Source organism: Carcharodon carcharias, chromosome 20 (genome assembly GCF_017639515.1).
Source record: "Carcharodon carcharias isolate sCarCar2 chromosome 20, sCarCar2.pri, whole genome shotgun sequence".
NCBI classification, from domain to species: domain Eukaryota; kingdom Metazoa; phylum Chordata; class Chondrichthyes; order Lamniformes; family Lamnidae; genus Carcharodon; species Carcharodon carcharias.
Genome location: NC_054486.1, coordinates 15,998,325 through 16,018,940, shown reverse-complemented (window position 1 = coordinate 16,018,940; position 20,616 = coordinate 15,998,325). Strand labels below are relative to the sequence as shown.

The 20,616-nt window shown below is 39.9% G+C and overlaps 1 protein-coding gene across 1 annotated transcript in view; it reads right to left on the bottom strand.

The window, feature by feature from the left end:
• dcaf5 (ddb1 and cul4 associated factor 5) overlaps window positions 1-20,616 on the bottom strand; it is a 93,300-nt gene that overhangs the window by 10,127 nt on the left and 62,557 nt on the right. The window contains exons 7-8 of the mRNA XM_041214914.1: window positions 10,773-10,839; window positions 1,597-1,724 (exon numbers count right to left, since the gene is read on the bottom strand). Coding sequence (XP_041070848.1) covers window positions 1,597-1,724; window positions 10,773-10,839 — 195 coding nt within the window. The remainder of the gene's footprint in view (window positions 1-1,596; window positions 1,725-10,772; window positions 10,840-20,616) is intronic.

Below are 20,616 nucleotides of genomic sequence, written 5' to 3'. Positions count from 1 at the left end.
CGATGTCACCATCTTCTTATTGTGTATACTCCTGGCAGATGCTCCCTATGAGCGTACTAACATTCACCCCTCCTCACCCATTTTCAAGCCAAAGCAGCACTCATGATGCTGAAAAACAGGTGCTAAGGATTTGAATTACATGCTTTCTAACTCTTAAATCTCTGCAGAGCTCCTGATCTTTTTTACATGCCTTTTTGTTTTTAAAAAGCAGGCTTACAAATTCCTGTCTCATACTGATCCTGATGCCGACACCACCATGGCTTGCATCACATACACACAAACTGCTCCCAAAACCATCTGGCTCTTCTCTCAAGACTTGTGCAAGGTTTGAGAGAACTTATTTTTGTTAGAATGCAGATGAGTCAAATTCCCGTGTCCTTTCCATAGAGCCTCTTATTGATGCTCAACACTCTTTCAAATTCAATTCTCCATCATATGAGTTGCATTCACATGAATCTTCACAAGCAACAATGTAAAATTCTCTGAAAGTGGAACATGCTGAAGGTGCTGATGGGCAGCCAAGACTCCAAGAAGGCTCAGTGGCTCACTGAAAATACCGCACCTCCTTGCTGAAATGCTGGGGATGCAAAATACAAGCGCCAGGCTTGGTACCTCAAACAGCATTTCTCAAAGCAGAAAAAAAACTTTGAGATCAGCTACTTCATAATGTAGCATTAACTGCTGAAGTCCAAATGCTATCTCTCACTGCCTTCCTCAACGCAGAGTAACAGAAACTGGAGCTTCTGCAGACAGGAGAACTAAATGATGGGGAAACCCAAAGAAGAGGCTTATATACTGAACTATCCCAGCATCAGGAATATGCCACATGGGCAACTCTCCTGCTTTGCAATGTAAGAAAGAGGAGAGCAAAATATCGATAGGTATTATGTAAAAGGTTAAGTGCAAAATCTTTGAGAACAGGCTCTACTCACACACTGGAGACACCCACAAACAGTCAAAATAATTACATTATTAGACTGCTTGCTCTAAAGATACATGCAAGGCTGCACTAAGATTAAACCAAACTGATGTAGGGAAAGGAACACTTACTGAATGAACCACCAATTATGACGAACATACTGATAAATCTAGAACTCAGAACCGTTTTATCTATTGAGTTACTTAAAATAAAACACAAGTATACTTACCGAGACAAAAACAGAAAATGCTGGAAAAACTCAGCAGGTCTAGCAGCATCTGTGGAGGGAGAAACAGAGTTAACGTTTCGGGTCTGTATGACCCTTCCATTTGACAAGCTCTGAAGAAGGGTCAACTGGACTCAAAATGTTAACTCTGGTTCTCTCTCCACAGATGCAGCAAGACCTGAGTTTTTCCAGCATTTCCTGTTTTTGTTTCAGATTTCCAGCATTCGCAGTATTTTGCTTTTACACTTACTGAGAACGAGGCCAAGTGCAAGTATTAACAAAGTTGACTGTCTTCACTATTGACTTTATTAGGGATTTCCCATGTTGTGTGTTTTGTTATGGACATCTTCATACAATGTAATCTTAGTTCAGGGCTCAGTGTATACAGGTGGTCAAGCAGCTGAAGTTTAATCGTGACCAATGTCAGACTCCTGCTGGTGCTATGACATACCTTGATAATCTTTTCCACTCCTGATGAACAGATCATGTATGAATGAGGGTTGAAGCGCACTTGATTTACGATGGAGCGATGACCCTTCAGCACCATGAATGCACCATTCACAATTCTGGCAGGACCTCCTGCAAACAGTTTACACCAGAAGCATGACTACACATCATCTTGACTTTAAACACATGTAAAAATTTTCATTATTAATAAATACATTGGATTCCAGCACACATTCAGCAACATATTTGGTTTTGGATTAAGTAAAGCAAAGTAATTTGGTCTACCAATCACCTCGTTCACTTATTTTGTCAAAATTACTGAAGCACACTACTGCATTCAGCTACCTGACAATGAAAGGAAATTGGGGTTATCCAACTGCTTGAAGCTTCACTCATTTAGTTATCTGAAGCTATATCCAAATCCACAATGAAGTCTTAATTATTCTTCTTGTTGATGAGTTTCCCCGATGCTTGCCACCCTACCCTCCCCACACAAGGTGCTGTGATAACTTTCTTGCTGTATTTCAAGCGAGTATTAAAACTACTTAACAAATGAACAATGATCGGAGGTGGGGGGGCTACATGATACATTGGTGTGGCTATATACCCCAAGTGAACTTTTGGGTGGCCACCTAGCAGAATGCAGGCAGGCAGCCTGGCAAGAGGCCAGATTTGTGGCTGAACTCCAAACATCCCAGGGCTTAGAGTTCAGCCACATGACTCTGAAGTCAAAGGCTGATCCGCTGTGGAGGGCAGTTGGAGCAGCAGCAGCAGCCTGGGGGGGGGGGGGGGGGGGGGGGGGGGGAACACGGACGGACGGACGGACACTGCTGCTCCTTCTGGCCCCACAAAAGTCAAGACCAACTTCCTCTTATGCTCCACAGTGCAAGCTCCCAGTTCAGTCCAAGAATGGCAGAGGGGTCCTATTTTGCTGTTACAGGGCCCCGGTTCAAATATTGCAATCAGCTGGGTGCCTTCTTCAGGCAGCCTCTTGGGCTGCCAACACAGAGGATCCCATCAAAGAACGGAATGGCAAGTTCTTGTATTCCATCGCCAGGGCACTACCGTCCAGGTAGGTGTAAGGCCTGAAGGTTAAGCCCATTGGAGTCATACCCTGTTTTTAATTCTGAATTTGCACTTGAGCTGACATGAAACCAATGGGATATATGGGGTTTCAATCAGTTCCCACATAAAACAAGCCTGAGTTGTTTGGATACTGCTGCCACTGGGCACAAATTCACATTTGAAGTCTACCTGACTTTGCTACAAATGAGCAATCTCATTCAGAAAATATTGTTTGTGCAGGGGATAAAAATTAAGTAAAAAAAAGTCACAAGAACCTTACAATAGCAATTTAAAACGTGCTTTCGTCATTCATTATTTAAAGAGCACCAAATTTCTCTATATCACCTCATCCCTTTTTTTTCCCCCCTATAATCAAGACAATTGCTGTTGTTTTCCAACCAATCATAAAATATTTTCCCTCAGGCTTCTCTCTACCCACGCTCTGGTGAATGAAGCACCTTCCCAGAGCTGTACGACTGAGAATGTAAATACAGGTTTGGGGAAGGGGAGGGAGAAACTAAATTTACATCATTCCATTTTGTGGTGCTATTCATTTAGAATCCAATGAGCCACCATTTTAATTTCATATTGTATGTCAAATTGTGTGGAATTCATGTCATTTGTGAGAAAAATCCTGAGTATTGGTAGCGCTCTTTTTTGGGAAGGGTATGGGTACGGCAGCTGTCAAGCTATGGTAACTGGCCATGTGGTCTTTGCAGCATTTCTTTGGTTTCTCCTGCTGGAAAAATGGAACACCTAACGATTTAGCAAAATGAGGATGAAAATAAAATGTAATCAATTAAATTGTATGCAGCAAATTTTGGTATAAACAAAGAATCCTAAACAGTAAACCAAACATTTCAGATGGAGTATCCATTTATTTAAGTGTATTCTTTTGTGGATTTTAGACTTAAAAGATGAAAGCAAAGAAAATGGATATCGGAAAACATGTGCTGTATTTTTAAACACTAGTATAAACACTTCAAATAGTACAATCAGCACAAGGGTTTCCTCCACCAAAGAAGCACTGCTGGGGAAGCGGGGTAGCTTCTATTAAACACTTGTGATTACAATGGGGAAATTTACCCAGATCCTTCAGAAAATACTTTAATTTTTATTTTGCTGTCTTCTCCCCGTAAAATAGCGCACATCGTAGCTTTAAACAATGTGAATGTCATGCTAAACTAACAAAAAGTCACAAACTTCAGCACATTTTAAAATATAACAACCTTGCACTAAACAACTCTGCCATGGTAAGTCAAGCACTGGGGTGGACCAATTCCACAAAAAGGCCCCACATTATTTAAATGTGGTAATGAAGTTGTTGAATGGGAAATTAGACTTAAATGTTTTAGGAAGAAAAATCAAGAAAGCAACAAACTTTCCTGATCTTGTGCCCAAAGGTAAGGCTGACCAACAACTTGAACCTGTAACAACTTTATGCTCCAACTAGTACTTTAAACTTTTGTGCATGTAGATTTGTTGGGAGATGGGCATGAGGACAGAATCAGACTCAGCCTTTACAAACCCTCTCGCCTCCCCTAGATTAAATGGCCTGGCAACATTCAATCTTACAAGATGACTCGTCATGATGAATCTATAAAAAATTTTAGTTAAGGCCATAGTTGAAGCACTGAGTGCAGTTCTGACTTTCACACTATTGGAAGGATAGGAAAGTAATATTGAAGGTACACTGCAGATTTACTAGGATATTGCCTCAAAAGAAGAAATACAAATTCAAAAACACTTCAAAAACTGGAGCTGTTTTAATTAGATTACAAGTTGATTGGATAAAAGGTGTTTAGAATTATAAAGCCAAGAGACAGATCAGATAGAAACAGGCTGTTAAGGTTTCAAAAGAAGAGGATACAGATACAAGATTAAATGCAAGCCGTTTCAGCAGAGAAGACAGAAGAACATCTTTTGCATCAAAGGTTGTGCAACTGTAGAATGTACTTCCAGAGTCAGTGATAAAAGCAGAGGCCACATCAACATTTAAGAATAGGTTAGAAGCTAATAGAAGGAATGGGAAGATAAAGGAAAATGAAAACATGGCCAGGATATGGTAGTCGTTCTTGGGTGGAGGGTAAACACCACAGACTAGTTGAGCCCAATAGCCCCTCTGTTTTGTAATTTCTTTGCAACTTAGTTGAAGCACAAGAAGAGTGAGAGTGGATCTGTACCACAGTCAAGAGCCTCATGAGGGGAAAGGGGGAGAGCAATAGCCACATTTGTGAACCTAACCCTTCAGAAAAAAATCCTCTAATGTTCCACACAAACTTCCTCAGAAAAGAGTTCAATCGAGAAGGTCACCTGCTCGCACTTTCTTAACAATGTGCTTTTCCTTCCCTCCAATGACCCAGCCAGAGCAGAACTTGCAGTGTGAGCAAGTGTAGAGGCAAACCCTTGTCCAACTAGTCAACACCTTGGTACGCATGTCACAAAATTGACCACAGAAATATTCATGGTTAAACAAAATAACAAGTAACCAATTATAAAAATGTACATAAAGGTTCATGCACCATCCAAAAAATAAGAGGAACAGAAATTGTGTAAAAAAAGATACTGTAATGGCGACTGACTAAACATAATACTACCTAAGCCAAGATTCAGCAAGTACAGATTTTGAATCCAACACAATGATGACTGCATATTTAAATTCAAAGAAGATCAACTACATGCATATAAGACTGAGAATACCATTCTCAACACATTAAACCTCGTTCACTAAGCAACTTTCTATGAATCTTCTCAAGTTTGTAAAATGAAATGAAAGCTGTTTGACACCAGTTGCATTTTCTGGAATCACGGAAAATAGAAAATACTAAGCAGGCTAATTTTTCACATATCTAGTCAGTCTCTGTGGCAGTGCACACAGAGAGTCAAGACCAAGTATAGTCTTTTAAGTGGTGAGGTGGCAAGGATTAAATGGACCAGGATGCACCGACATAATTCCGTCTCCATATCTTAATTAGGTCTTTATTTTTAAACTTTACAATTATGAATTCTTATATTCACATTTGCAATGGAAACTGTCTAGGAAACCTGTCACACTGTAAATACACCTCCTGCCAGTGGTGAAGTAGTGTTTCCATTGGCAGGAAAGTATAATTACAGCTTGACAAGATTACATAAACAGTTCCAGTATACATGTGGGCATTGACAATTAGTACTGGAGAAAGTTGGGGGGCAAACAGATGCAGACATAAGATTTTTAACTTATTACATTGTATATTATTTTGCATTATTCAAAGGCCATCAGAGGGGCCATATGCAGTCACTAGACACAACCATATGAAAGAACATAATGGGTTGGATCTTGCTGGAGCTGGACAACTTGCAGAATTGCTTTGTTGACCATTTTTCTGGACCCTTCAGCTCAAAAATATTTGTGATGTAACTTGCTGGAAGACTATCTCCTCAACCAATTAGATTTAAGGATTGAGAATGAATCAGAGGAACAACTGAGAAGGGGGTAAATTAAAAGTCGAATTAGGTACAAGAAAGAGGATGGAAAAGGGAAGGAAGATTGCATTGAGAGAGAGAGAGAGAGAGAAAAAGAGCAAAGGAAAATTCAATTTGATAATTTACCATCTGACTGAAAGAGACCTCACATTTAAACTGTTCCCTCTCTAATGTCACTACATTAACAGTTACCATGTTATCAAAAAGATAGTTGTGTTCTTAATTACCAGACTTAGCTTCCTACGGTGAGCTTAATAGGAAATTAACATGCAAATCCAGCAAGTTCTTGAAAGTAGTGGGCTAAGGGTGCCACACCTTTGGTGAAAAGCAAACAACAGAATGGCATAAATCAGCCAGCATGTTCTGGAGATTTACAACTCCTGGTTTATCTCTTAATCCCCTGAATGTGCTGGCTGATTTACATATTAATAACACTAAATGTTGTTACACATTGTTATTTTTTTCTAGCATGATCTGGCCCAGCCTGAGGCTAGGCTAAAACAGATTGTTCTAAAGCGCATTATGAGATATTAGGCTTAAACAGAATGTCTAACTACCAGTCTTGCTTACTAGTTGGTATTTAACATCATAGTGACAATGCCCCTTTAAATAATACATTTCAAAAACCTAACGCTCAAAACACCACTGGATAAAATCAAACACAGTCAGTTTCTGCTACACCAACACTTCAAATGCCACAGCCTTTATCTCATCAAACATGTCTGTAAAGCATTTGAGGTTTATCCCTCTGCACATCTGAAATAAACATTACTAGAAAACCAAATGTTCACATTATAGAACTGCTTTAGGACAGCAAGGCCCAAACAGAACCTCAAAGATAACGTCACACTGCCACTGGCAGCAGTTATGATCAAAGGTATAAACAAAATATGTTCCCAATCAGATATTTTAAAGCTCAGAAAATATCTAGACAGCAATCTTACCATTTAAATTGTGATAAATTTAAATCAATTAGCTTTAAAACTGTCAAGGAACTAAATGTGTTATTAATATATACATATTATTTTACCACTGGGTTTCAGGTAAACCAGGAACGGTGATAAGATATTGTTGGAACCATATCTTCCAGGACAATATTTTCTTTTAAAATATGGAAGGACATTGCATTATCCTGACACTTAGAGGCCGGCCTGGATTTTTTTTTAAAAAAGGGTCATAAGTTCACCTATGAATGTGAACAAGCATGCCTTTTCTAAGAAATCACCAGGCCAGCTTGGCACTTGAGGGGGGAGAGCTGTATACTTATTGAACCACAATCACTGTAATTGATGGGGGGAGAAAAAAACTGTGTTAAAGGCAAAGGCCTGGTGGTTTACTGTTTTTCACCTGACAGAGGAGCTTCAAGTTTTGAGCTGTTTTTTTTTTTAAACTCAGTTGGGAATAAATTGAGAAGGTGAAGATGCCCAGCTCACACTCTTCTTGTCTTTCCTGAAGAAGACTGGTTATTAGTATCCAGCTAGGAATCCTCATCTCAGTGGAACTTATCTGTCTTTTGGAAACCCGATAGGCTGAGATGAGGAGGACTATTCAGCTCTATTTTGCACCACGCCGAAGCTCTAGTGGTGAAAACCTCCAGGTATCCAGTGGGACTGGTGGTCTGCACACAAGGGAGCACCAGATCAAGTGTCAAAACCCTGTGAACTTTATCCTTTTCTTTAAAAAATTCTTTCTTCAACCATCCATCTCTGCAGGGATTGTGTGTGTGGGTGTGTGTGTGTGTGTGTTGGCGAATTTTAAAACTAATAGATAGTTATGCTTCCAGATTACAATGGCGTATTAATCAGTGTTTGCAGCTTGTTTTAAGAAGTTTTGTTTTATAATTAGTCAATCATTCTGAGTTTATTGAAATAAGCCTGCTTAAAGTCTCTTTTATTCTGGGTTAACAGTAGCGAAGGTAAATAATTGGCCATTTTGATGAGCGAATTAAACATTTATGCTAATGTTGTGATTTGTGAAGTAGTGGGGCTAGATCAACTGTGCACTCCTCCCATTCCGGTCATAACAATATATTTATTTAGAATTGTTGCTTGCCAATAACATAATAATTTTAAAATAATCGTCGATAACTATTTTCCAGGAAATCCACAAGCTTATTGATAATGCAATGAGACAGAAAAGGAAATTGCAGTTATAGTGCACTTTTCATGATGTCAGGACACCTTAAAATATCTGCTGTAATGTAGGGAAATATGCCAGCCAAATTTTGTACAGGTCAACCAAGATGATATAAATAATCAATAGTGATCTCCAAGCTAGCAACTGTATTTACTTAGGCTGTAGCTTTTGTAATTGTTCCATTAGGGTGTCAAGCAAGCAGCATTTCCAACTTTGCTTTGTCCTAAATACATGTTAATTGTTGGTTAGGATAACAAGAGGCTACTCTTAAGCCGTTGAAATATATTTACAGTTTTAATTTAGTTGTGAAGGTATCATATTTACTTCATCTTTTGAACCAGTTTACTTTCAAAAGGAACAGAAGCATACAATCAGAGGAGGTCCTGATTCTCCAATTCTCTTCTCATTCCATATGACCTATAACGTAAAAGTTTTCCATCAAGGGCATGTGGTGCAAAAAGCTTACTGCAGAGTTTTCACGAAGTTTAGTAAATTTAATTACTTTGCAACAATTTCAAAGTATTGGCCAATATTACTGTATTGGCTTAGCTAAATTACCAATTTTCTTCTTTTTTCAGTCTGGCAATGCAAGGCAGTTTTTATTGCCCATCCCTAGTCATCTTGAGAACATTGTGGGGCCTTCAGAGGGCAGTAGGAGTCAACCACATATTGTGGAACTGGAGTCACATGTAGGCCAAGCTCAGGTCGGGGCTCCCTGAAGGATATCAATGAACCAACTGGGATTTTACAACAATCTGACAGTTTTCATGATCATTTCATAAGTGTATTAAATTTAATTTCACAGCTTGCAATGATGAGATTTAAACTTGAGACCTCTTGGGTGCTAGTCAAGTATTATAGCTATGAGGATACCATACAATATTCCTGTTCTAGTGACTTTCAGCCTGAACCATGTGGTCTCTCATATTTACTGCCAACTTTGCAGGGTGTAACCAATACTGCTTCCAATGTATATATCAATAGTAATAGAATTCACTGTTCACATGGATGTGCTGCATGCAACAAACCTTATATCCAAGGCTAAGTTTATATAAGGACTTCACACTCACCTATGAAGATTGCCTTATACATGAAGCACACATTAACTAATGGAAGAAAACCTAAATTGTAAGGTATATATCTGAGGGCTAATTTGTACTATTTGCTGTGTATTAATGGAGTTCCAATATCTGCCTCCCATTTCTTGCTTCTTTAAGTTGTTCTGTTCTCCCAAGCTAGTTCAGGTTCAGCTCTCAACCTGGGCAATCTTCACCTATTTCCATTATTTTTAAACGTATTTCAATCCATTGTTTTATCTCTACCTTTTAGCCTATTTCGATCCCTTCCCTTCACCCAACCCCAAACCCACTAGGGCTATCTGTACCTTGCTTGTCCTGCTTTCTACCCTTAATTAGCACATTCCTTAGATAATATCACCACCTTTAACACCTCTTTGTCCTTTTGGCTGTGACATCTTTTGGCTATCTCCACCTATCACTGGCCCTCTATCCAGCAACCCCCCCCGCCCCGCCCCACTTAAACCAGCTTATATTTCACCTCCTCTCTATTTTTACTTAGTTCTGTTGCACAGTCATACGGACTCAAAACGTTAACTGTGTTCCCCTCTGCAGATGCTGCCAGACCTGCTGAGTTTTTCCAGGTATTTTTATTTTTGATTTGGATTTCCAGCATCCAGATTTTTGCTTTTAATTTTTACAATGAGGTTCATTTCAGATCAGTTAATACATTTTGTTCAGCGAGAAGGGATGCAGGAAGGTGGCTTTAAATTCCTCAAGGTAGATAGAGAATGAAATAGTTCTCCGCTTGCAATAAATTAACTTAAAAAAATTGCTAAATTTAGCATTAACCAGAGCAAGATCAGGGTAAAAGCAAAAAACTGCTGGAAATCCAAAACAAAAATAAAAATACCTGGAAAAACTCAGAAGGTCTGGCAGCATCTGCGGAGAGGAACACAGTTAACTTGAAACATTAACTGTGTTCCTCTCTCCGCAGATGCTGCCAGACTTGCTGAGTTTTTCCAGGTATTTTTATTTTTGTTCAAGATCAGGGTTTCCTCATCCAAAATGGTGCAAAAATATATCTCAACCCAAAAAACTTAGAACTGTAGTCTCTTCAGCACTGAAGTGATATATATATATTTTTAATTCCCACAGCTGGAGTGAGACTACCAAATTAATGTTAAACAGTGGGCAGATTTGTACTTTGAACCAACAACATTCAGAAACTGTCTAAATCCACTTCACACTAGACCCTTACAACTGGAAGACCAAGGAGATTTCTCTTATCAGTCCAGGTTTGTGTTAAAAGACTATGAAGACAAATGCAAACAAAATAAATTAAACATTGGGAAAATGTCTCCATTAAATAAGTAATTTGCAGCTTGACTTTCTCTTCAGTAAGAGTTATTGTTCAGGGCATTACTATATTCTTTGTTTACCAGAAAGAGATATAAAATCATTAGAGCAAATCGACTCAGGTGAAATGAAAACTCACCTGTCTCCAAACTGGAAGGAATGCGCCACATGTACAGATTAAAGTCATCGGAGCCAGACAGAACAAACTGGAACAATAGAAAAAGCATCCATTATTCATGCAGATTTCCCTTTCCACCAGGTTGTTTATTTTGTAATGGCTAAGATTAGAAAACTTGTAAACAGGGAAGTTAAGTAGCAAATTAACTTTAGCATAGGTAAATAAGAGGTGATGCACAACAGTCTAGCTAGGCCAAACGGCCGGTTTCTGTGCTGTATATTTAGATAATCCAACATAATTTCTATTACGTCCCATCAAAAAGCATTTTCAGGTTTCTCTTTTCCATATTAGTTACATCCATGTTGTTGGCTATTACAGCTCCTTTGGCAGGAAATCTTACAATCATTTGAAACAAATTAGCTGGTTTCAGTGGTCAAAGATCAATAATATACAGAAAACTGGATTGGTATTGGCTCAACTCTGAAGTTTTCTCAACGTTAACAACACCAAAAAGTCATAACTACTTGCATTCGGGTTAGCTGAAGCTGCTCATTATTATAATCTATACATTTAATTGCACTGCATCACAAAATTATAAACTTTACTAAGCTATTTTACACCTCATTCCAAACCCTGATTTTTCAAATTGTAAGATATAAATTTCATTTGTAGAACTAGTTTGCTAAATCAGTGCAATATTACAAATGTGCTTTACATAGTATAGAAGCAATTCTCACTTAGTTTTGGCAGTAGAGTGCTTTCAAGGGAATGAATCTTGCCAAACACTGCCTGTTTTTATGAATGCACACAAGAAAACTGAAATGAGCGAAGGAAGCTGTGCGAAGAGTCGAATCTCTGCTTCAATGTGGAACTGGCAAGTCTGTAGCAAGCAGAAATGCACTCCTTTCAAAGGCTTTAAATACAGATTACTCAGACACAGGCCCAACAAGGGAAGATCTTAAACCAAAAGCACATAAACTAAGAGAGAGAGCTTAAGAAACTGGTAAAATGATATCTAATTATGGCAGTAGATGCATGTACAAAAGGCAACTACTTGCTTTTCCAAATTAAAACTGTAATCTCTTGAATTCTTTTGAGATTTAGTGCAAGAGTGAGCTTACAGATTTGCGTAAACATGGTTATTAAAAATAATACAATTCTGCTGTATTCCTTAAGTAGTTCCTGTTTCAAAAGTATTACAAAGAAAGTGGAAAAAGATTAAACATTCTAAAATATGCCCAAAAAGATTATGCAAGTTAATTCCGTGCTCAGGATAAAGTCCAAGCTGAGGAATATTTTCCACAGACGGACCATGTTTACTATGAAATAGGCTGCTTGAACAGTATACACATGGTCTAACAGAGTGTATTTCATTACTTCAAATTAAATTAATTGATGAAACTATAAGACATAGGAGCAAAAGTAGGCCATTCAGCCCATCGAGTCTGTTCTGACATTCAATGAGATCATGGCTGATCTGATAATCCTCAACTCCACTTTCCTGCCTTTTCTCCATAACCCTCGATTCCCTTCCTGATTAAAAATCTGTCTATCTCAGCCTTGAACATACTGAATGACCCAGCTTCTACAGCCCTCTGCGGTAAAGAATTCCACAGATTGGCTACCCTCAGAGAAGAAATTCCTCCTCATCTCTATTTTAAATGGGCGCCCTCTTACTCTGAGATTATGCCCTCTGGTCCTAGACTCTCTCACAAGGGGAAACAACCTTTCAGCATCTACCCCGTCAAGCCCCCTAAGAATCTTATATGTTTCAATAAGGTCACCTCTCATTCTTCTAACTTTCAATGAGTACAAGCCCAACCTACTCAACCTCTCCTCATAAAATCCCTCCATACCTGGGATCAATCTAGTGAACCTTCTCTGGACTGCCTCCAATGCCAGTATATCTTCCCTTCAATAAGGGGACCAAAATTGTTCACAATATTCTAGGTGTGGTTTAACTAGTGTCTTGTATAGTTTTAGCAAGACTTCCCTACTACACAAACTTACATTTGTCTAGACACCTTTAATGTAGAAAAACAACACAAGGAGCATCAGAGGTGCACAGGCAAAAACACAGAGCTAAATCGGGGGATATTAGGATGGATGTACAAAAACTTAGTTAAAGGCAATGGGTTATCAGGAAAATGCTTAGAAGGTAAAATGAGAGATAGAGAAGTGCATGAAGGGAACTCCGGAGCATGGGGCATAGGCAATTGAAGACATGGCCACCAGCGGTACAGCAAAGGGAGAAATTCACGACAGACCAGAATTGGAGCAAACAGGATTGAGGAGAGATTATAGGCTGATCAAGGTTACAGAGAGGAGGAGGGGCAGGGTCACAAAGGGAGTTTAAACACAAGTATAATTGGAGGTCTGAGGACTAGGAGCCAAAGTAGCACAACAAGGGCAAGAGTAATGAGAAAGCAGGGCTTTGGGTAAGATTGAATACGGACAGAGTTCTGGATGAGATGAAGTTCAAAGAAATTGAAGGGTAAACAACTGGTCAACAGAAAGTTGGAGTAGTCAAGTTTGGAGATGATAAGGACATGAATGAGAGGTTCAGAGCTAAGAGTCAGAAGGAGGCAGGTGTTACAAATGTCGAAGTAGTTTGCCTTTGTTGGCAATGGGGAGTATATGGGTTCAGAGGAGGGTTATGAAGGGCACCTGAGGTAATAGTTGGGGGTCAGGAAGAGTAGCTGCTGCTGGAGTTGCTTGTTATGAAGAAAACAAGATCAGGATTATTGTTATAATGACATTTTAATCACTGGAATGAGTATTGTGGAGTGAAATTTAAACAACAAGTATTTAAGGAAACTAATTTAGCTTCCAGGAAATGCTAGTGTTTGGGTCACGGATCACCGATGGAGCATGCTTAGCAAAGGCGGCCAAAAAATAGCCACGAGCCAGTTTCCTCCATCCAAGTACAGAGGCTTTTTTTTTTACACTTCTGAGATCAGACTTAAGGGCGGTGGGGCCACAAGTCAAAGGTTAAAGCGGATGACAGTACCAAACATAACTTCGTGCAGGGACAATTTATTGCCATCGATGCATATAACTAAGATTTCCAGTCAGGTATGTTTTAAGACCAGACAGATAACAGGAGATACAAACGGTTCTCAACATGCCATTTACAGCTGGAATCAGCATGCAATGACATTAGCAGCTGTTGGTGGGAGGGGAAAGAGGTAACTAACAGGTGGCAGCAGGTTGTAAAGTTAGCAAGTGGGCCTTTTCTTTCACTGTCTGTCTGAAATTAAATTACATATCTGTAAAAAGCAAGGATATGACCTTGAGCCTGCAGAATCTAAAGCTAGAAAGTTAAATCTTTAGATAAGAAACTAATCTGAGATAGAGAATAGTTCCAACAAGAACAAGCGATAAAAACTGATTGGGGGCTGGGGGGGGGGATAAATATTTTATTTGATAAATAGATAATTTAAAATTAAATTTGTTCATAGAGCAACAGTGCTGGAATCTAAGTTTTTGCCCCCCTAGAATTAGATTCTGGCTGGGGAGGATGACAAAGGAGGCTGGGGGATCATTTTAATTTAATATATAAGCATTACTTAACATAAGCAGGCATTCAGGATAATGTAGATCCCTGGATCAAATACACTGTAACCTCTCCTGTCCGGAACTCTGGTATCTGGAAACACCAGTTGGCTGGAATATTTTTTCCAGCTGACAACTCTCAGCCTCATCATTCGTGGTGCTGCAATAAATCATTGGCAAGTATAACTGAGTCACTGACTGTCGTGTTCGGAATGCAGGAAAACCCAGTCAATGTGGGTGAGCTGGGAAGGCAGGTGCAGACTTCAAACTTTGCTGTGCTTCTGCTCCTGTCTGCCTGCTGTACAGGCTCCTTCCCCTGAGCTGGCAACTAGAGCAAAAATGGGGCAGGGGGCTGATTACTTTGAGTGAGTGTGTCCGCATGTCAGTCTGGGTGTGAGTGTGTGCTGAGTGTATGAAAGAGAGGCTGATTAGCGTGTGAGAGAGAGGGTCTAATTAGTATGTGTATGTGTGTGTGTGCGTGCACGCATGTGTATGAGGGGGGCTGATGAGTGTGCACTTGCATGTGCGGGCATGACAGAGAGCGCGCAGCTGATTAGTGTGTTCGTGCGCATGTGTACCTGAGAGAGAGAGACGGGCAGATTTGTGAGCGCGTGCATGTGTGTGTGTGTGTGTGTGTGTGTGTGTGTTTGGGGGGTTGCTGTGTGTATGTGTGCGCCTGTTTTAAAAGGGGGTCACTGACAAATAGTTGGGAAATAATGGTATAGAGGGTACAAGTGTCTTCAAATGTATACGACAAATCATTTCGATTTACAAGCCTTAAAGAACATGTATAAAGGAACACATTATTAACTATCAATGATGCTGAATTTTATTTTGCACCCTGTGCATTGGTACATCAGCCCATATTTTTTAAATGAATGAATTTGAAAACAGGCCCTTTTGTATTTTAACACTAGTGTTACGGGCTGTGAAGGGAGAATGCACAGTCAATTCAAGCCTCACTTCTCCACAGGTCATAACAATAGTTTAAATGTTTAATTCACTCACAAAACAGGCCAACTGTTTACTTTTGACACTGTTATTCCCAGCATAAGGCGGCTCTAACCAGGCTTCTTTCTGTAAACGCACAAAAACTGATTTATTTTAAAACAAGCTTCTTTTTTAAAACAAGTTACGAAACTGGTTAACATACAAGTTGTAGTTTAGAAGTATAACGATTTTCTCCCCCCTATTTTTGTAAATACGTATTCAAACCCCCATACTTTGGCACATAAACACAAAACAGGACAAAACAAACACAGTCCCCTGTAGAAGCTGGAGTATGGGAACATTTCTTTTAAAACGATGAAATTCGAAAAGATCTTGATGCCATTGATCTAATAGAATTCTGATTTTCGGTGAAACTGTCCTTGATGACTCTTACTTATCACAACTTTGTGGGCTTTCAAAAAATAGATGGGTTATTCTAATGAGAAGTTTCTGATGAAAGTTTAATTCACTCTCGACCACATGTAACACAAGGGTGGGGCAGAGAGAGGGAGTGAGTGAGTCTTCGGCTTGCAGCCTACTTCTAAGGCATGTCTAAACTTTCTGAATGAGAGTCAAAGAATCAAATGTAGGGAATACTTTTCTCAGGCCAGGTGTTTTTACCAATCAGCAAGAGTCTTTAGCCTGGCGACAGCAGTTCTGTTAACTTAGATATAAAAGTATCTCTTCTCCAGGTGTTCCCAATGGACATCTCTGTTGACCTGTGGTTTCTTGAAGAATAGTATATTCACAGCCCCGAATGAATCTTGCAGATTTAAAGAAATAACTCCGGAGAGAAAATGCCCATAATTCAATTTCCTTCAAATTTTCCAAAAACAGGTTCCTCTTTTCTTCCGCCCATAAGGAATAAAACGCTATTTTCAAGTGCGTTTCATTGCAAAGCATATAGGAAAATCATATGCAACATAAATATAAAAATTTTAAACATGCACTCACTCATTCCTTATACAGAATCTCTGTATAAGTTCTGATCCTTTGATTTCTATATTATACTAATAAAAATTATATTCTGGATAATGCATCAGCAATTACATTATCTTTTCTAGCAATATGGACAACCTTTAAGTTATAAGGCTATAGTACCAAACTCCATTGGAACAGTCTGGCATTGAGCCTTAAAATGTTTCTAAAAAGGCCAAGGGATTAAGGTCATCATATATTAGGGTTTCTTTGCAGCCACGACGAACGTATTTCTCAAAATGTTTTAGAGCCAGTAATAATCCCAGTGTTTCCTTCTCTATGGTAGAATATCTTTTCTGACGCTGATTTAACTTTTTAGAAAAGTATCCCATTGGCTTTCCTATGCCTGATTCATCATCTTGTAATAGGACCGCACCCACCTCCAAGTCACTGGCATCGATTGCCACCTTGAAGAGTTTAGTGAAGTTAGGAGCAGCCAATACTGGTTCATGAGTTAAAATTTTCTTCAAACTCTCAAAAGCTGTCTGGCACTCTCTTGACCATACTACCTTTGACTTCTTTGGTATTAAGTCTGTTAGTGCAGCAGCTATTGTGCTGAAGTCTGGCACAAACTTATGATAGAAACCGCACATTCCCCAAAATCTCATGATTTCACATTTAGTTTCAGGGGCAGAGAATTCTACCAAGGCTCTTGGAAATACCTGTCCTTGCCCTATGAACATGCCCGAAGTAGGTTACTTGAGCTTTTGTAAACTCGCCCTTTTCAAGGTTTATTACGAGATCTGCTGTCATTTTTTAAAATGAGTCTAATTGGTTTAATGATCTTTCCAATTGCTGAATACATCGTCCAGGTAAACCACACAGTTAGGAACATTGGTTATAACTTGATTCATTAGTCTTTGGAAAGTGGTTGGTGCATTTTTTAGTCCAAATGGCATCACTCGGCATTGGTATAGCCCATTCAGTGTGACAAAAGCTATTATCTCTTTAGCCCGCAATGTTAAAGGTACTTGTCAGTATCCTGTCAATAAATCTATCTTAGTGAGGAACATGGCACTGCCAATCCTGTCAATACAATTTTCTAAATGAGGGACGGACTGGGTAAGACTATTTTTGTTGCTGCGTTAACCTTTCTGTAATCTGCAGAATCTGGTTGACTCATCAGATTTAGGCACTAACATTACTGGAGAACTCCAACTGCTTTGATAAAAACAAAAAACTGCGGATACTGGAAATCCAAAACAAAAACAGAATTACCTGGAAAGACTCAGCAGGTCTGGCAGCATCGGCGGAAAAGAAAAGAGTTGACGTTTCGAGTCCTCATGACCCTTCAGCAGAACTGAGTAATATTAGGAGAAGGGTGAAATATAAGCTGGTTTAATTGGGTGGGTGGGGGAGAGAAGTAGGGGTTGTAGGGACAAGCAAGCAGTGATAGGAGCAGATAATCAAAAGATGTCACAGACAAAAGAGCAAAGAGGTGTTAAAGGTAAACGAATGTGCTAATTAAGAATGGATGGCAGGACACACAAGGTACAGCTCTAGTGGGGGTGGGGTGGAAAGACTATCAGGGCATAAAAGGTATAGATTTAAAAATAATGGAAATAGGTGGGAAAAGAAAAATCTATATAAGTTATTGGAAAAAACAAAAGGAAGGGGGAAGAAACAGAAAGGGGGTGGGGACGGATGAGGGAGTTCAAGTCTAAAGTTGTTGAATTCAATATTCAGTCCGGAAGGCTGTAAAGTGCCTAGTCGGAAGGAGGTGCTGTTCCTCCAGTTTGCGTTGGGCTTCACTGGAACAATGCAGCAAGCCAAGGACAGACATGTGGGCAAGAGAGCAGGGTGGAGTGTTAAAATGGCAAGCGACAGGGAGGTTTGGGTCTTTCTTGCGGACAGACCTCAGGTGTTCTGCAAAGCAGTCGCACAGTTTGGTCTCTCCAATGTAGAGGAGACCGCATTGGAAGCAACGACTAAGTTGGGGGAAATGCAAGTGAAATGCTGTTTCACTTGAAAGGAGTGTTCGGGCCCTTGGACAGTGAGGAGAGAGGAAGTGAAGGGGCAGGTGTTGCATCTTTTGCGTAGGCATGGGGAGGTGCCATAGGTGGGGGTTGAGGAGTAGGGGGTGATGGAGGAGTGGACCAGAGTATCCTGGAGGGAACAATCCCTATGGAATGCTGCCGGGGGTGGCGGGGGGGTGTTTGAAGGGAAGATGTGTTTTGGTGGTGGCATCATGCTGGAGTTGGCGGAAATGGCGGAGGATGATCCTTTGAATGCAGAGGCTGGTGGGGTGATAAGTGAGGACAAGAGGGACCCTATCATGTTTCTGGGAGGGAGGAGAAGGCATGAGGGCGGATGAGCGGGAGATGGGCCGGACACGGTTGAGGGCCCTGTCAACGACCGTGGGTGGAAAACCTCGGTTAAGGAAGCACCTCATCTTCCAACTAGGCACGTTACAGCCTTCCAGACTGAATATTGAATTCAACAACTTTAGATCTTGAACTCCCTCCTCCATCCCCACCCCCTTTCCGTTTCTTCCCCCTTCCTTTTGTTTTTTCCAATAATTTATATAGATTTTTCTTTTCCCACCTATTTCCATTATTTTTAAATCTATACCTTTTATGCCCTGTTAGTCTTTCTATCCCATCCCCACTAGAGCTGTACCTTGGGTGTCCTGCCATCCATTCTTAATTAGCACATTCGTTCAGATAATATCACCACCTTCAACACCTCTTTGTTCTTTTGTCTGTGACAATTTTTGATTATCTGCTCCTATCACTGCTTGCTTGTCCCTACAACCCCCCCAACCCCACCACCTCCCCACTCCACCTTAAACCAGCTTATGTTTCACCCCTCTCCTAATATTACTCAGTTCTGCTGAAGGGTCATGAGGACTCAAAACGTCAACTCTTTTCTTCTCCGCCGATGCAGCCAGACCTGAGTTTTTCCAGGTAATTCTGTTTTTGTTTCCAACTGCTTTGACTCGGTTCAATTAAGTGATTTTTCAATATGTGCTGGATTTCTGCTTCTACCTGAGCCTGTTTCTTCAGGCTTAAACACTAAGGGTGCTGTTTTATAGGAGAAGGCCTCCCTATATCACATCATGCGTGGCTAAAGTTATACATCCTGGTTCATCCCTGCAGATTCCTTTGAATTTTGTAAGTAACTTCACTAGATCTTCTCATTGTCCTACCTCCAAGTATGAGAACATGGTGTCTAACTGTCCTAATATTTCAGAATTAGCTAATCGAATGGCAGGAGATTCAATTCATGAACTGTCTCAATCTCCTTCTGCCTCACTCTCACTATCTCCTTCATCTTCCAATCTCCTTACTACCTGACATACCTGCTCCTTCCTAACCTCCTCCCTACAATAGTATGGTTTCAACATGTTGATATGACATAGCCAATTCTTCTTCCTGTGATCTGGGATGTCTATCAAATAATTTACTTTACTAAGCCTTTTAACTACCTTGCATGGACCACTGAACTGTGCTTTCAGAAATCCTGCTGGATAACAATAACATCGCCTGGTTGAAACGTTTGGGTCTTTTTTTTTAACCTGCTCATCCTGCCCTTGAGCCACTTTGCTGGCTCCTGTGAGCCGTTCCTGGAACACAGATATATAAACTAGCATACAGGATTTGTCCCTCTGTTCCAAAAGCTTTTCTTTGATTAATTTCAGAGGACCTCTTATCTCATGCCCATAGATCAATTCAAAAGGATTAAAACCAGTAGATTTATTCGGTGAATCTCTGGCAGCCAATACAAGAAAATCCAATCCTTTGTCCCGATCATGGGTATATTCATGCTTTAATCATTGTTTTTGAGAGTTTGATGGTACCTTTCTAAAGCTCCGTGTCTGTGAATGGTACGCCGTGGACTTTAACTGTATTATACCCAAACTACTCATTATGTTTTGAAAAATTTTAGATATAAAATTAGAACCTTGATCAGACTGGATCTCCCTCAATAACCCTTATCTAGTAAAAAAAATTGGGTGAATTTCTCTACCATGACCTTAGCTGTAATCAAAGGGATGGCTTCTGGAAATAGAGTTGTCATTTCCATAATAATAGATATATTGGTGTCCTGCTTTCATTAACAGTCCCATGTAGTCTACTAAAAATGCCCTACTAAATGGTTCTCCTAAAACTGGTATGGGAATTAAGGGTGCCGGTTTGACTGTAGGTTGTGGTTTCCCCGCCATCCGGCATGTATGGCCTATTTTACAAAATTGCACCACATCCTTGTGAAGGCCTGACTAGTAAAAATGTTGACTTATGCATGCTTGGGTCTTTTGGATGCCTACATGTCTTGCCATAGGAATCTCATGAGCTATCCTTAATATTTCCTGATGATATGTGTGTGGTACTACTACCTGATG